An 18517-nucleotide genomic window follows, 5' to 3' on the forward strand; every position below is an offset into this window, starting at 1 on the left:
CTACCATAATCAACGATGGGTTTCCTTACCCCTTAATTGGACTAACTCTTTTTTTTTTTTTTTTTTTTTTGAGACAGGCTCGCACTCTGTCGCCCAGGCTGAAGTGCATTGGTGCAATCTCACTTCACTGCAGCCTCTGCCTGCTGGGTTCTGGTGATTCTCGTGCCTCAGCCTCCCGAGTAGTTGGGATTATAGGCATGAACCACGACGACTGGCTTTTTTTTTTTTTTTTTTTTTTTTTGTATTTTTAGTAGAGATGGGGTTTCACCATCATGGCTAGGCTGGTCTTGAACTCCTGACCTCAAGTGATCCACCCACCTTAGCCTCCCAAAGTGCTGGGATCACAGGTATGAACCACCACACCCAGCTGGACTAACTCTTAATTGCAGAGTTGGTCTGCTATGTCTTTCAGAGTTCCTCATCAGAACTGAACTCAAATTGCCCACTGGAGTCTCTTGCTTGATAAAACACCCTTTATTGACTTTCTTTTCTCCCCGTCTCACCTTCCCACCTCTAGCAGTACTTTCTAGGATTGTCTCTTAAAACAAAAACAAAAACAAAAACAAATTACTTGCAATTGAATTCTTGTCTCTAAATCTACTTCTGGGGGAACCCAAACGAAGACAGCCAATGAACATGAAATTGCATATTGAGAATTTAAGATGAGTCTATGGCATCTGGAGTTTATGAAGTTGGAGCTGAATAAAAAATATTTCTTCCAGGAGTCAGGATCTTTGTCTCTGTGACGAAATTTCTTCCACTAAAGGTTTGAACAAAAGATGCGGAAGCTTTGTCTCTGGAAACCACCATTAATTTATGAGGGGAGGATAGGGGTTGTCTCTATTATTCCAGTGCTTCGGATATAGGAAGAAAAAAAATCATTAAAACTAGAAAATCTGGCCGGGCGCGGTGGCTCAAGCCTGTAATCCCAGCACTTTGGGAGGCCGAGGCAGGTGGATCACGAGGTCAGGAGATCGAGACTATCCTGGCTAACATGGTGAAACCCCGTCTCTACTAAAAATACAAAAAAAAAAAAAAACTAGCCGGGCGTGGTGGCGGGCGCCTGTAGTCTCAGCTACTTGGGAGGCTGAGGCGGGAGAATGGCGTGAACCCAAGAGGCGGAGCTTGCAGTGAGCCGAGATCACGCCACTGCACTCCAGCCTGGGAGACACAGCGAGACTCCGTCTCAAAAAAAAAAAAAAAAAAAAAAAAAAACTAGAAAATCTTCACTAACGGAATGTTTACTTATAAAAATTATTCTTAACTCAAATTTTCTTTCCCACTTAACACTTATTCTACCTCACTCATAATGCACTAGCAGCTAGTGTTAGAATATTTGGTCCAACAATACAAATAAAACTGTAGCTCATTTTTCTTTTTTTTGAGATGGAATCTCACTCTGTCACCCAGGCTGGAGTGTAATGGCACGATCTCGGCTTACTGCAACCTCCACCTCCTGGGTTCAAGCAATTCTTCTGTCTCAGCCTCCTGAGTAGCTGGGACTACAGGTGCGTGCCACCAAGCCCGGCTAATTTTTTTGTGTTTTTAGTAGACACGGGGTTTCACCATATTGTCCAGGCTGGTCTCGAACTCCTGACCTCATGATTTGCCTACTTTGGCCTCCTAAAGTGCTGGGATTACAGGCATGAGCCATTGTGCTCGACCAACTGTACCTCAATTTCAATAGGAAATCTGAAATCTTGCAAAATATACAGCATTGTATCAAATGTATGAAGGTGATGTTGGGGACCTTCTAGAATCAATGCAAAGCTATGGACAAATGAAGACTTGGTAGACTAAGACAACATAAAAAGCGAAGGAGAGAAAATGGATGTGGATGATGACCCTGAGAAGAACTTTACAACACAGTGGTCTGATTAGCAAAGGATTAAGTGAAGTTCTTGAGAAAATTAGTGATGTCCTCAAATATGGTTGCAAAAATTGATGCTCTTTGTGGTTATTCTGTGAAAGTTAAGCATGAAGGGATGACTATTAGGTTGTGTTAGGCTGTACTTTGGGGAAAAATTCTACTCCAGAACATTCCATTTACATTTTGAGTGACAGAACTGCATTTAGATATTTTCGCTCACAAAATATTTAATCTCGAAGTCTGGCGTATAATACCCTTTAAGAGAATCATGAAAACATCCACGAGGAGGCTCATCCCTTGCCTTACACAAAGTCTCCTTTGGTTGAAAATCACTTAAACATTGAACTGAGAACATTTGCTGTGTTTCCTGATTTATAGATATGTTTCTAAGAAACATATCTGTAACTTCCAAACAGTCCCAGCTGGCGTAGCTAAGGCTGTGTAATTGATAAGATGCATCTGGCTTCAAGGCACAGATTAAGTACAAGGGCAGGCTCTTGCTGTCGCTGGAGAATCCGGTTGGGGTAGGAGCTACATCTCAGGACCACTTGCTCTATATATGAGTGCCAAGATAATCTAGAGCAGGGAGAGGCAGAGAGGCAGGCAGCCTGCTGGGTTCTTCCTGCTGTTGAAAACTTACCCGGCCCTTACAGAGGAAATTTTCCCCCTCTCTTCTGCCCTGAATGTTTTCCCAAACATGAAGGTAAGAGAATAATTTCATTACTTTTGTAAGTGAAGCTATCTTTTCAAATGAACAGGGGTAATATAAATGTAATTTAAGTGAGGAGGGGTAATACTTAACTGAAAGACATCAAGTAAGTAGAAGGCCAGAGAAAAATACAGAAGAAAAAGATCTGGGTGTGATTTTTAGAAATCCTTATTTAAACATATTTAACAGTTCAGCCAAAGTGAATTCCTTTTTCTTATCTTGTGGTTAAATTATAGGTCCAGAGGTCTGGGAATCAGGAATTGGAGGCAACGTTTCTGAAAGTCCCGATAAAATAATAAAGAAATACAATAGTACTATTGTTATTTCTTGGGAAAAACTTTCCTCTGGTGTATTTTTTTTTTTTTTTTTGCTTGTTCGGATTTGGAGCCATGCAATAGGGTCCTGCAATTTATCTAAGAGCTAATAGAAAAGTAAATTTGCAGACTTGGAACTTGAGAATTTGAAATATTGGATAAAAGAGTCAGCATTGTGAGAATAGAAGATACGAGTAGATGGAATAAAACTAAACGTCTACCAAGTATACATGTTGGCCCAATGCAAAAAGGCCAAATATTAAAAAGCAAAACAAAACAAAACAAAACAAAACCAAAAAAACTATTCAACTAAAGACAGGACCAAAGACAGAAATCACTATCATAGGCTAAATCTCTGGAATGCAAAAATAAGTTGAGATTGCTATTAAAATTTTATTATTGTAAATTTTGGTATTTAAACTTCAAAAATGTTGCATTGTGAGGAATAATTTGACAGCTCTGTCAGTGGCTAGATTGCTTCCATAGTCACTGTATTGTCCATTGTGGCACCGAATACAAGCTCGCTCATTATTGGGGTTAGAGGAGGAGCAAGATATGGGTCTTGATTAACCCATGCCTTCTGTGAAATTAAATAATTAAAAATTAAACACAAATCACAAAGTTAATATGTTTAAAGTTATGATGGGCAGTCTTAAAAAAGAATGAAATCATGTCCTTTGCAGTAACATGGATGCAGTTAGAGGTCATTATCCCAAGAAAATTAACACAGGAACAGACAACCAAATACCACATGTTCTTAATTTTAAGTGGGAGCTAAATATTGGGTACTTATGGACATAAAGATGGCAACACTAGACACTGCACTCCAGCCTGGGCAATAGGGTGAGACTCTGTTTTGAAAAACAAACAAACAAACGAAAAAAGAATATGACGTTCTTCTGAAAGTCATCTAGCCAAAATGTTTTTTCCTAATATTTGTGTTAACTGTTAATCTTTTACTGTATTTTACAATGAGAAATCTTAATAATTGATTTGTGCTTAAAAACATGTTCACAATCATTGATTATTATAATATTTTACTGCTGTAATAATAAATATACTTTATCCTTTAATTGGTTAACAAAATATCAACAAATAAAGCAATCAATTTTTTAAAAATTTTACATATAGGGGCTTTCCAGCAAAAATTGGGAAGCCTGCTAGACAAATTCTAAAAGAGCTGTAACACTAAAGCGATTATTTCACTCCAAGTTGCATGCAGAATTCTTACCTGTACTTGAAAGTGGACATTCATATTTTACAGTAAACCTGAAGGACATGCTTTGGGGATATGTGACAAAGAAGGACACTTGTGAAAGCCTTGGGCTATCAAGAAGCTAGAAATGGTTTTTATGTCAGACCTTTTAAAAGGAAGCAATATTTTGGCTCCACAGTCCCTATGTGAACTAAATTCAGAGAGACAGTCACAGGATTCCCTTTGGTTCTCTCTGTGTTCTTGGATAGGAAATAACTTGGGTCTGAGGCGTTTGAGAAGACGTCAGGGCCAAGGGACTTCCCTCGGAGCTGGTTGTGACCAGCTATTTGTTCTGTCCATCCAGGACTGAGCTGAGTGTGGGACCTGTGAACCTAGGGAATGGTCATCACAGTGCCTAAGCACAATGATGTGGTCAAGCCCAGTAATGTCTCAAATCAGGATTGTAGCTGGGATATATTCAAAGAAGGAGGTAGAGCTAATGCTCATTCAGTGATGAAAAAGAGGAGAATATAGTTCAGGGGAATATAGTTCCAGCTTAGCTACATTGACACAGAACAAAAATACCATATACCTTTTCTTTTTCCTTTTTTTTTTTTGAGACAAAGTCTTACTCTGTTGCCCAGACTGGAGTGCAGTGGCATGATCTCAGCTCACTGCAACCTCCACCTCCTGGGTTCAGGTGATTCTCCTGCCTCGGCCTCCCGAGTAGCTGGGACTACAGGTGTGAGTCACCATGCCTGGCTAATTTTTGTATTTTTTTTTTAGTAAAGATGGGGTTTCACCATATTGGCCAGACTGGTCTTGAACTCCTGACCTTGTGATCCACCCACCTCAGCCTTCCAAAGTGCTGGGATTACAGGCGTGAGCCACCACACTTGGCCCCATAAACCTTTTCAACCAAGCAATTCTTTTATGGAGTCAGTTCAGATGTATGTCTGTTACTGTCATTCATGTGATTTATTTGTGTTTCTTCTATCTCTCTTGTTCATTTATAAGGTATTCTTTCCAAAGGTAAGGAAGCATAACTGCTTTCTTTCAGAGAGCAGGCTAGCAAAATTTCAAGAAATGCTTTTGGCTAATAGATTCACTTTGTATAACTCATGAACAGAACTGGTCTTGTAATAAGCAGACTTTGTTGCGTTATAATGAGTATGTATATGAAGAATGTGATGGCAAAGGCATCCATGATGATAAAAAGCAGATTTCCTAAACTTTCATTGAAATTCTTTATTTTAAAAAGTACTTTTAAATTTGAGACAAGATCTTGCTCTATTGCCCTGGCTGGAGTGTAGTGGTGCAATCATGGCTCACTGCACCCGCTACATCCTGGGCTCAAGTGATCCTTCCACCTTAGTCTTCCGAGTAGCTGGGACTACAGGTGCCTGCCACCATGCCTGGCTAATTTTTGTATTTTTTGTAGAGATGAGGTCTCACTATGTTGCCCAGGCTGGCCTCAAACTCCTGGGCTCGAGTGATCCTCCCACCTTGTCCTCTCCAAATGCCAGGATTACAGGCATGAGCCACCAAACCTGGCTGAAATTATTTTAGAACACCTGTGACAGAATGTTAGAAATAGTTATTTCTGGTATCCACATTTTGGCTGAGAGTCAAAGGCCAAGAACAAGACTCAATATTGTTTGAAATTTTATTCTATTTTTGAAATTTTATTCATTTAGTTATTTTATTTGTATACATTTAAGGGGTACAAGTGCAATTTTGTTACATGGATATATTGGGTAGCATTGAAGTCTGGGCTTTCAGAGTATCTATCTCCCAAATAACGTACATTGTACCCATTAAGTAATTTCTCATCACTCTTCCCTTTCTATCCCCAACTCTCCTGGGTCTCCAATGTCTATTATTCCATACTTTTTGTCCATGTGTAAACATTATTTAGCTCCTACTTGTAAGTGAGAATATGAGGTACTTGATTTTATGTTTCTGAGTTGTTCCATTTAATATAATGGCTCCATTTCCATCCATGCTGCTGCAAAAGACATGGTTTCATTCTTTTTTAAAACATTGAACAGTATTTCATTGTGTATATACCGCATGTTCTTTATCCAATCATCTGTTGATGGACACTTAGGTTGCTTCCATATCTTTGCTATTGTGAATAGTAGTGAGATAAACATATGAGTACAGGTATCTTTCTGATATAATGATTTCTCTTCCTTTGGGTAGATACCCAGTAGTGGGATTGATGGATCCGATGGTAGTTCAATTTTAGTTCTTTGAGAAATCTCCATACTGTTTTTTATGGAAGTTGTACTAATTTACATTACCACCAATAGTATATATTGGTGGGAATATATACTATTCCCTATTCCCACTTATCTCTGCATTCCTACCAACATCTGTTATTTTTTGACATTTTTAAAGAGAGATGGGATCTTGCTCTGTTATCCAGGCTGAAGAGTAATGGTGCAATCATAGCTCACTGCACCCTTGAATTCCTGGGCTCAAGTGATCCTCCTGACTCAGCCTCCTGAGTGGCTGGCTGGCACTATTTGGTCATGTGCCACCATGCCCAAATAATTTTTTTTTTTGAGATGGAGTCTTGCTGTGTCTCCCAGGCTGGAGTGCAGTGGCACAATCTCAACTCACTGTAACCTCCGCCTCCTGGGTTCAAGCGATTCTCCTGCCTCAGCCTCCCACATAGCTGAGACTACAGGTGCGTGCCACTGTGCCGCCATGCCTGGTTAATTTTTTGTATTTTTAATGGAGACGGGGTTTTACTGTGTTAGTCAGGATGGTCTCGATCTCCTGACCTCATGATCTGCCCACCTCGGCCTACCAAAGTGCTGGGATTACCAGTGTGAACCATCGCACCCAGCTGCTCAAATAATTTTTTAAGAATTATTTTATGTAGAGACAGAGTCTTACTATGTTGCCTAGGTTGATCTCAAACTTCTGGCTTCAAGCAATCCTCCTGCCTTGGCCTCCCAAAGTGTTGGGGTTATAGGTGTGAGCCATCACATTCAGCCAATTTTTTCACTTTTTAATAGTAGCCATTCTGACTGTGTAAGATGATATCTCCTTGTGGTTTTAATTTAAGTCTCTGATGATTAGTGATGTTGAGCACATTTTCATATGCTTGTGAGCCATTTGTATGTCTTCCTTTGAAAAATGTCTATTCATGTCTTTTGCCCACTTTTTAATGTTTTCATTGTTGTTGTTTTTATCATTGTTTGAGTTTCTTGTAGATTCTGGATATTAGTTCTCTGTCAGATGCATAATTTACAGATATTTTCTCCCATTCTGTAGGTTGTCTGTTCACTCTGTTGATTATTTCTTTTGTTGTAGACTAGCTTTTGATTTTAATTAAGTTCCATTTGTCTAATCTTGTTTTTGTTGCTTGTGCTTTTGAGGTCTTAGTTATGAATTCCTGGCCTATACTAATGTCCAGAAGAGTTTTCCCTAGGTTTTCTTCTAGTGTTGTTATAGTTTCAGGTCTTACATTTAAGTTTTCAATCCATGTTGAGTTGATTTTTGTATAAGGTGAGAGAAAAGAGGATCTTCACATTTTAAAGCGAGATGCTAGACATTCTATTCAATATTACAAAGAGAGTATTCCCAAATCTATTTGGTGATCCTTAGGCCATCCCTATTCTCAAGAGAATACAACATAGTGTACAGGAGATATAGGAAATGCTACCCTGTACACATTTGAGAAAATGTAAAGGCACAGACCTCCTTTAGCCGAGTAAATAAACCCAGCAGTATCAGCTACAGCGTGGACATTCAGAGTTTGGCAGGACACGGATGTGTGCAGCGATCCCATGGCCCGCATATGGATGGTTAAAAGAGAGCCAGATTTGGGTTGTCAGACACACTGCCTGTGAGAGTGCTTGTCTGCAGGATGAAGCAACCCCAAGAAATAGCATTAGTTTGGAAAGGACCCCCAGGAAGCAGGCATGGGTGAGAATCGAAAGTGATTAACAAAGGGATGAATCATTTGTGCCAGAGTACAGTGGCTACAGAGTAGTAGGAAGACATCCAAAGAATCACAAAAACACTGCGAGAGATAAAGAATCAGCAGTCAGATGCCTAACATTGATTTACTATCACCAGACTCCAACTGGATCAGTCAAGCAAGACTCTGTTTTACTCTTGTCTCTCTCATTCCTGTTGGTCTGATTTTGGAGAGGACAGAGGCAGCCTGGGGAGGTGGGGAAGAGGAATGAGGTGGTGCAATTTTGAAGTGGACTCCACTCCTCCCTCATTACAAGTATCCAGAAACTGAAAGTAAGAGAGAGATTTAAAATTGGAGGATAAATTGAAGTTTGTATATTATAATAGCTTGTTTTCTGAAAACATGACTAGTGGTTAATACCTAATAATGACTAGTAAAGCTGTGAGATAGGCTTTCCCAGGGACAAGAACAAAAATGAGCTGACACAGCACAGAGGAAAGCCACATTGTAGAAAAAGAAAAAAAAAAAAAAAACAAACCCACATAACTTATAATTTAAAACAAAAAAATCTTAAAAATTATATGCTCTACATGTTTGTTGAAGTCAGAAAAGTTTTCATAATCTCACCCAAATAACCTCTCCCAGCATTGTTCACAGTTTCCCAACTCCTTGGCAGCTTTTCACCCTTTCAGATATGCTAATCAGCACAATAAGCTTAAACATTTTTCGAACTGTAACAGCCAGAAACAGGCAGGTAGAATTTTACAAGTGAGAAGAAGATACCTAATAAGAGAATGGGTTATCTAAGAAGACAGTGGAAATATCCAGAAAATAATGTTAAAAAGACTTTTCATAGGTACATTGAGAAAAAGAGTTTTGGGGAGTTCAAGAAGAAGAGAGAAAATATTGGGCTATTAAAATGTGAGATGATTTTAAAGTCCTTTACCCAGAGTTATAAATTGGATGCATTTGATATTCTTAGAGAATCAGTAAAGATGTGAATTGTATTTTCTCCATCACCTTCAGCTGTCACTTAAAGTAGGAAAATACATACAGCTAAAGTAGGAAAATATATAAAAGAAACTACTTATAATTTGACAACCAGAAATAAACTGTTATGCTTTATTATTTTTCTTTGTAGATTTTGTTTTTCAATGCACATTTGATTTTTCAAACAAAACGTGATCACATTTTATGTACAATTTTGTAACCTATCAGATCCTCAATATTTAGGCTTGTGCTATCACATAAAGATGATTATAAAAGGCCTTAGGAGTGTTTTATTTTAAACACCAAAGGGACCACCCACAGTACTAAGGAATAACTTGAGAGTCACCACCCCCTGCCTAGCGCTGTGCTTCAACCTTGGTTACCGACTTAGGAAGCTTGGTTTCTTTTTAAAATCAGCCATTCACACTGCTGCTTCTTTCAGGTTTTCTCTCCTCTTGGTATCCTCCGGAGTGCTGTAGTCAGAGAGAACGGGAGTGGAATAAGAGATTAAAAGATGATGGGACCTTAAGGAAATGCTTGAAACCATTTAAGTCTGCTGAATATTTTCAATTTGTGTGTCCATGGCATCACCCAAACCTTACTTGTCTTTACAGAATTCAATGGTAGGAGATAGAGTTTGATAGGATTATACCAAAATTTATTTTTTTAAAAAAACATTTATTTATCTTTGTAATTTATTTCTTTCTTTTAACTGACAAATAAAAATTGTATGATTTATCATGCACAACATGATGTTATAAAATATGTATATATTGTAGAATGGTTCAATTGAGCTAATTAACCATATGCATTACCTCCCATACTTATCATTTGTAGGGAGACTACTTAAAATCTACTCTCTTAGGAGTTTTTAAGAATATAATATATTGGTTCTAGAGCAGCCTGGCCAACATAGTGAAACCCCGTCTCTACTAAAAATACAAAAATTACCCAGGCATGGTGGCGCTCACCTGTAATCCCAGCTACTTGGGAAGCTGAGGCAAGAGAATCACTTGAACCCGGGAGGCAGAGGTTGCAGTGAGCTGAGACTGTGCCAATGCACTCCAGCCTGGGTGACAGACCAAGACTCCATCTAAAAAAAAGAAAAATAAAAAGCAAATAATACATTGGTATTAATTAAGTCACCATTTTGTATGCTAGATCTCTTGAACTTATTCCTTCTGTGTAACTGAAGTTTTGTATCCTTTGACCAACATCTGTTCAACAATCCCCACCCTGACCCCACAGCCTTTGGTAGCCATTTTACTCTTTACTTATTAGAGGTCAACATTTTTAGATTCCAAATATAAGTGAGATCATTCAGTATTTTTCTTTCTGTGCTTGTTTTATTTCACTTAACATAATGTTATCTGGGTTAATCCATGTTGTCACAAATGACAGAATTTTCTTCTTTTTTAAAGGCCAAGTACTATTTCATTGTGTCTCTTTACCACATTTTCTTTATCCCCTTATCCTTTGATGGACACTTAGGTTGGTTCTGTATCTTTGCTATTGTGACTAATGCATCAATGAACATGGGAGTGCACATTGCTCTTTGATATACTGATTTCATTTACTTCGGATACATACTCTGTAGGGGACTGCTGAATCATATGCTAGTTCTATTTTTAATTTTTTGAAAATCCTTCAAACTTCTATTTGAAATAGAAACTGAAAAGATAAGCAGAGTCACTTAGCCTTCTCCCTGGTTCTTTCACTTTTTATACACCCAAGTCACAAATCTTGACTTGTACAAATGTATTAGTTTTCAAATCATTTAAGAAATGTAAGCTAAAGAAAAAAACTATTAATGACAACTATAGTAGCACTAAAATAACTTATCAAAGGATATACATGATGTAAATTCTGACATCAAAAAATATAAGCTGTTTGATGAGAGAGTAACAATGTAGAATTGTATGCAAAGTTAAGTTGTAATCACTTTGAAATAGGTGTTGTGATTAAAAGACGTTCTCTGGAAGCCTCATGATAAGCACAAAGCAAAAATCTTCAGTAGAAGCACAAAACAGAAACAGTATTCACAGAATACCACGACTGAAAACCGCGAAACCACAAAGACAGCAAGAGAGAAAGAAAGAAAAATGTATCTTCCAGCCTGGGCAACATAGGGTGGCACTATCTCTACAATAATTTTTAAAAAATTAGCTGGATGTGGTGGCACATGCCTGTGGTCCCAGCTACTCACAAAGGCTGAGGTGGGAACATTGTTTGAGCCTGGGAGGTCGAGGGTGCAGTGAGCTGTAATCACACTACTGCACTCCAGCCTGGGCAACAGAGGCCCTATCTCCAAAAAAAGAGTATGTACAAAACAACAACAGCAATAACAACAACAACAAAATAACAAAATGGCAGTAGTAAGTCCTTATCTATCAATAATTACCTTGAACGTAAATGAATTAAGTTCTCTAATGAAAAGACATAGAGTAAGTGAATGAATAAAAAACAAGACCCAACTATATGCTACCCATAGGAAACTCACCTCACTTTTAAGGGCACACAGACTGAAAGTTAGGCGATGGAAAAAAAGATATTCCACATCAATAGAAACCAAAAGAGAGCAGGGGTAACTATACTTATACAAGATAAAATAGACTTAAAGTTAAAAACTGTAAAAAAGAAATAAGAAGGACATTATATGATGATAAAGGAGTCAACTCATCAAGAGGGTATAACAATTATAAATATATATGTACCCAACCTCAGAGAACCTAAATATATGAAATAAATATTAAGGATATGATGGAAGAGACAGATTGCAATACAATGATAGTAGGGTATTTCAATACCCCACTTTCAACAATGAAAGATAATCCAGAAAATTAGTGAGAAAACATTGGATTTGAATAACACATTAGACCTAATGAATCTAACACACACAAACACACACACACACACAGAGAGAAAGAGAGAGAGAGAGAGAGAGAGAGAGAGAGAGAGAGAGAGAGAGAGAACATTCCATCCAACAGCAACAGAATACATATTCTTCTCAAGTGCACACGGAACTTTCTCCAGGACAGATAACATGTTAGGGCAAAAAAACAAGCATCAGCAAATTTAAGAAGACTGAAATTATATCAAGCATCTCTTTTTTTTTTTTGAATTGGAGTCTTGCTCTGTCACCCAGGCTGGAGTGCAGTGGTGCAATATCAACTCACTACAACCTCCGCCTTCCAGACTCAAGTGATTCTCCCACCTCATCCTCCCGGGTAGCTGGGACTACAGGTGTGAGCCACCACATCCAGCTAATTTTTGTATTTTTAGTAGAGACGGGGTTTCACCGCATTGGCCAGGCTGGTCTCAAACTCCTGACCTCAAGGGATCTGCCTACCGTGGCCTCCTGAAGTGTGGGGATTACAGGTGTCAGTCACCATGTCCAGCCTCAAGTATCTTTTCTGACCACAGTGGTATGACACTAGAAATCAATTATAGGAGGAAGCTAGGGGTAATGTTATGTGCCTGTAGTCCCAGCTAATTGGAAAGCTGAGGTGGGAGGATTGCTTAAGCCCAGGACTTCAAGGTTGCAGTAGCTATGACTGTACCAGTGCACTCCAGCCTGGGTAACAAAAAAGACCCTGTCTCTAAAAATAAATAAATAAAAATAATGAATGAATATAGGGGGAATTTTGAAAAATCCACAAATATATGGAAATTAATGTGCTTCTCAACAATAAATAGGTCAGTGAAATTAAAAGGGAAATTAAAAATCTTTAGATAACAAGATAAAAATCTTTTATTTTATTTTATTTTATTATTATTATGTTTTTTGAGACAGAGTCTCACTCTGTCACCCAGGCAGGAGTGCAGTGGCGCAATCTCGGCTCACTGCAAGCTCTGCCTCCTGGGTTCACACCATTCTCCTGCCTCAGCCTCCTGAGTAGCTGGTACTACAGGAGCCTGCCACCACACCTGGCTAATTTTTTTTTGTATTTTTAGTAGAGACGGGGTTTCACCGTGTTAGCCAGGATGGTCTCAATCTCCTGACCTTGTGATCCACCTGCCTGGCCTCCCAAAGTGCTGGGATTACAGGCGTGAGCCACTGTGCCTGGCCAAAATCTTTTATCTTAATATAAACAAAAATGGAAACACAACATACCAAACATATGGGATACAGTAAGAACAGTTCAAAGAGGAAGGTTTGTAACAATAAATGCCTACATGAAAGAGAATAAAGATTTAAAATAAATAAGCTAATGTCATACCTCAAGGAAACAGAAAAAGAAGAATAAACTAAACCAAAATTAGTATAAGAAAGGAAATAATAAAAATTAGAGCAGAAATAAATGAAATAGAGACTAGAAAAACAATACAAAAAGATAGATAAATTAAGTTCTCTTTTGAAAAGATGAACAAATTTGACAAACTAGATTAATTTAAAAGAAGAGAGGATTCATAATACCACAAAAATACAAAAGATCATCAGAGACTATCATGAACAATTATACACCAACAAATTGGATAACTAAGAAGAAGTGGTTAAATTCTTCTATCCATTTAGGTCCTTTAAGTGTTTCTGTAAAGTGTTGTTCAAGTTTAATGTTTTCTTATTAATTTTCTGTCTGGATGATCTTCCAGCATTGAAAGTGAGGTATTGAAGTTTTCTACTGTTATTGTATTGCAATCCATCAGATCCTGTGGATCTGAAGAAAGAGATGGGTTGCAATATAATATTTATATTTTGTATAAATATAAATATTTGTTTTATGTGTTTAGGTTCTCCAAAGCATACAACATACAAATACTGAATCATAAAAAAATAGAAAATCTGAACAGAACAATAATGAGTAAAAAGATGGAATCTGTAATCAAAGATCTTCCATAAAAAAAAAAAAAAAAAAAAAAAAGCCCAGGACCTGATGGCTTCATGGCTGAATTCTACCAAACATTTATTTTTTATTTTTCCTCACCGTCACCATTTTTATTCAGCATAATACTGAAAGCCCTAACCACAGCAATTGGGCAAGAGAACAAAATAAATGGTATTCAAATTTAAAGAGAAGAGGTCAAGTTGTTTTTGCTTTTAAACAACATGACCTTATATTTAGGAAAAACTGTAGGCTGGGCGTGGCGGCTCACACCTGTAATCCCAGCACTTTGGGAGGCCAAGGTGGGTGGATCACCTGAGGTCAGGAGTTTGAGACCAGCCTGGCCAACATGGGAAAACCCCATCTCTACTAAAAATATAAAAATTCACTGGGTGTGGTGGTGCACACCTATAATCTCAGCTGCTTGGGAGACTGAGGCAGGAGAATTGCTTGAACCTGGGAGGTCGAGTTTGCAGTGAGCCCAGATCGCGCCACTGTACTCCAGCCTGGGTGACAGAGCAAGACTCTGTCTCCAAAAAAAAAAAAAAAAAAAAAAAAAGTAAAGACTACACTAAATACATCTTAGCAGTGATAAATGAATTCAGTAAATTTGCAGGCTACAAAAATCAACATGCAAAACTTAGTAGCATTCCTACAGGTTAACAGAGATGATTCTGAAAAGAAAATCAAGAAAGAAATCCCATTTATAAAAACTACAAAATAAAATACCAAGGAATAAATTTAATCAAAGAAGTTAAAGATTCTACAAAGAATACTATAAAACACTGACGAAAGTAATTTAAGAGAACATAAAAAAGGAAAGATATCCCATGCTCTTGGATTGGAAAAATTAATATCATTAAAATATCTATGCTCCCCAAAGTGATCTACAGATTCAATGCAATCTCTATCAAAATATCAGTGAAATTATTCACATATATAGAAAAAATTCTAAACATTTATAAAACAGCAAAAGACCCCAAGTAGCTAAACAAATCGTGAATAACAATGCTAGAAGCACTCCACTACCTGCTTTTAAATTATACTACAAAGCTACAACAAAAGTAGTCTGTAAAAAAATAATAGTTTATACAAAAACAAGTGGTATGCTAACAAAAATAGCATACTAGTGTCCTAAAAACAGACACATAGATGACTGGATCAGGATAGAGAACCAAGAAATAGATTTGTGTACTTACAGCCAACTCATTTCTGAAAAAAGTGGTAAGAACATACATTGGGGCCAGGTGTGGTGGCTTATGCTTGTAATCCCAGCACTTTGGAAGGCCAAGGTGGGTGAATCACAAGGTTGCGAGTTCGAGACCAGCCTGACCAACGTAGTGAAACCCCGTCTCTACTAAAAAAATACAAAAATTAGCCGGGTGTGGTAGCGCATGCCTGTAATCCCAGCTCCTCAGGATACTGAGGCAGGAGAATGGCTTGAACCTGGGAGGCAGAAGTTGCAGTGAGCTGAGAACATGCCATTGCACTCCAGCCTGGGCAACAGAGCAAGACTTTGTCTCAAAACATACAAACAAACAAAAAAACAAAACAACAACAACAAAAAACCAAAAATACATTGGGGACCACGCGTGGTGGCTCGTGCCTATAATTCCAGCATTTTGGGAGGCCAAGGTGGGTAGATCATGAGGTCAGGAGTTCAAGACCAGTCTGGCCAACATAGTGAAACCCCATCTCTACTAAAAATACAAAAATTAGCCAGGTATGGTGGCACATGCCTGTAGTTCAGCTACTTGGGAGGCTGAGGCAGGAGAATTGCTTGAACCCAGGAGGCGGAGGTTGCAGTGAGCTGGGCCCATGCCACTGTGCTCTAGCCTGGGTGACAGAGTGACACTCTGTCTCAAAAAAAAAAAAAAGAAAAGAAAAAAAAAAAAAGCAGGCCAGGCATGGTGGCTCAGAGTTGTAATCTCAGCACTTTGGGAGGCTGAGGTGGGCAGATCACGAGGTTAGGAGTTTGAGACCAGCCTGATTAACGTGGTGAAACCCCGTCTCTACTAAAAATACAAAAATTTAGCTTGGTGTGTTGGCACATGCCTATAATAATTTCAGCTACTCAGGAGGCTGAGGCAGGAGAATCGCTTGAACCCAGGAGGCAGAGGTTGCAGTGAGCCCAGATTGCACTACTGCACTCCAGCCTGGGCAACAGAGTGAGACTCTGTCAAAAAAAAAAAAAAAAAAAGAAAAAAGAAAAGAAACATTGGGGAGAGGATAATCTCTTTAAGAAATGCTGTTGGGAAAACTGGGTATTTATAAGAATAAAACTAGATTCCTATCTTCTGCCATATACAAAAATAACTCAAATGAATTAGACTTAAATGTAAAATGTGAAATTACGGAGCTACTAGAAGAAAACATAGGGAAACATCATAGATCGATGGTTCAGGCAATGTTTTTTGGGGTAAGATCTCAAAAACACAGAAAACAAAAGCAAAAATGGACAAATGGGATTATATCAAGCTAAAAAGCTTCTACAAAGCAGAACACTCAAAAGAGAAACAACCTGTGGAAATAGAGAAAATATTTGTAAGCTATTCATCTGACAAGGGATTAAGAATCAAAATATATAGGGAAGTAACTCAGTAGTATATATTAATATTAATCTGATTAACAATGGGCAAATGCCCTGAATAGACATTTTTCAAAAGAAGACATACAAATGGCTAACAGGTATATGAAAAAATGCTCAATATCACTAATTGTATTAGGCCATTATTTGTGTTGCTATAAAGAAATACCTGAGACTGGGTAATTTATAAATAAAAGAGGTTTATTTGCCTCATGGTTCTGCAGGCTGCATAAACATGGCATCAACATCAGCTCAGCTTCTGGCAGATCACATGAGGTTAGGAGTTCAAGACCAACCTGTCCAACATGGCAAAACCCCATCTCTACTAAAAATACAAAAATTAGCCAGGCATGGTAGCAGGTGCCTGTAATTGCAGCTACTCAGGAGGCTGAGGCAAGAGAATCACTTGAACCCAGGAGGTGGAGGTTGCAGTGAGCAGAGATTGTGCCACTGCACTCCAGCCTGGGCAACAGGGCAAGACTGTCTAAAAAAAAAAAGAATGAGTGAGGGGGAAAATGTCATACACTTTTAAACAATCAGATCTTAACGAGACTCGCTATTGCAAGGATGACACCAAAGGGATGGTGCTAAACCATTTATGAGAAATCCACCCCTCCCAACAAGCCCCACCTCCAACATGGGGATTACATTTCAACATGAGATTTGAAAGGGACATCTGAAGTATATCTTTCTACCCCTGGACCCCTGAATCTCATGTCCTTCTCACACTAAAATAGATACCTGCCCAATAGTCCCCCAAAGCCTTAACTCATCTCAGCATTAACTGAAAAGTCACAAGTCTCAAGAACAAGGTTCAATCTAGAGGTAAGTTTCTTCTACCTATAAGGTTGTAAAATCAAAAAAAGTTACTTACTTCCAAGATATATATAATTGGGGTACAGGCATTGGGTAAATGCTCCTTTCCCAAAGAAGAGAAATCAGCCAATAGAAAGAAGCTACCTGCCCCATGCAAGTCTGAAACACAACAGAGCAGTCATTAAGTCTTAAAGCTCCAAATAATCTCCTTTGACTCCAGGTTCCACATCCAGGACACACTGCTGTGAGGGGTGGGCTCCACTTCACCTCTTGGGCAGCTTTACTTCTGTGGCTTTGCAGGGTTCAGTCACCATAGTTGCTCTCATGGGTTGGAGTTGAGTGCCTGAAGCTTTTCGAAGCTCAATATGTAAGCTACTGGTGGATCTGCCATTCTGGGGTCTGGAGGACAGTGGCTCCCTTTCCACTAATTCACTAGGCAGTACTCCAGTGGGGACTGTGTGTGGGGGTTCCAACCCCACATTTCCCCTCTTTACTGCCCTTGTAGAGGTTCTCTGTGAGGGTTCCACCCCTAAGCAGACTTCTGCCTGAGCAACCAGGCTTTCTCATACATCCTCTGAAATGTAGGTGGAGGCTGCCAAGCATCCTTCACTCTTGCACTATGTGTGCCTATGAGCTTAACACCACACAGAAGCTGCCAAGGCTTACAGTTTGTACTTGTTGAAGCAGCAACCCAAGCTGTATCTGGGGTTCACTGGGTTAAGGTTGGAGCTGGAGAGTGGCCTGCATGCAGGCAGCAGTGTCTTAAGGCTGTGCAGGGAAGCAAGACCCTGAACCTGGCCCATGAAGTCATTCTTTCCTCCCAAACCTCCTGACCTGTGATGGGAGGGGCAGCCTCAAAGATCTCTAAAATGCCTTTGAGGTCCTTTCTCCATTGTCTTGGCTATTAACACTTCATTCCCTTTTAGTCGTGCAAATCTTTCTAGCAAGTGGTTGCTCCAAAGACCCCCTTGAATTCCTCTCCTGATGATGCTTTTTCTTTCTCTGCCGCATGGCCAAGCTGCAGATTTTTCAAACTTTTATACTGTGCTTACCTTTCCTATATCAATTCCAACTTTAAATCATTTCTTTGTTCCTAAATCTGGCATAGGCTGTTAGAAGCAGCCAGACCACATCTTGAAACTTGCTGCTTACAAACTTGTTCTACTAGATACCCTAAGTTATCACTCTTAAGTTCAAACTTCTACAGATCCTTAGGGCATAAACAGAATACAGCCAAGTTTTTGCTAAGACATAACCAGGTGACTTTTGCTCTAAT

General features: G+C 38.8%; 1 protein-coding gene and 1 non-coding gene across 2 annotated transcripts in view; one reads left to right on the forward strand and one right to left on the reverse strand.

The window, feature by feature from the left end:
* Positions 1-2154: 2154 nt before the first annotated feature.
* C7 (complement C7) overlaps positions 2155-18517 on the forward strand; it is an 81876-nt gene continuing 65513 nt past the window's right edge. The window contains exon 1 of the mRNA XM_001085533.5: positions 2155-2573. Within this exon, the coding sequence (XP_001085533.5) occupies positions 2568-2573 (6 nt within the window). The 5' untranslated portion in view covers positions 2155-2567. The remainder of the gene's footprint in view (positions 2574-18517) is intronic.
* LOC114679127 (U7 small nuclear RNA) lies at positions 4023-4084 on the reverse strand. Its single transcript, XR_003730806.1, has one exon. It is a non-coding gene; the product is annotated as a U7 small nuclear RNA (small nuclear RNA).

The sequence above is a fragment of the Macaca mulatta genome, chromosome 6, assembly GCF_049350105.2.
Source record: "Macaca mulatta isolate MMU2019108-1 chromosome 6, T2T-MMU8v2.0, whole genome shotgun sequence".
Lineage (NCBI taxonomy): Eukaryota > Metazoa > Chordata > Mammalia > Primates > Cercopithecidae > Macaca > Macaca mulatta.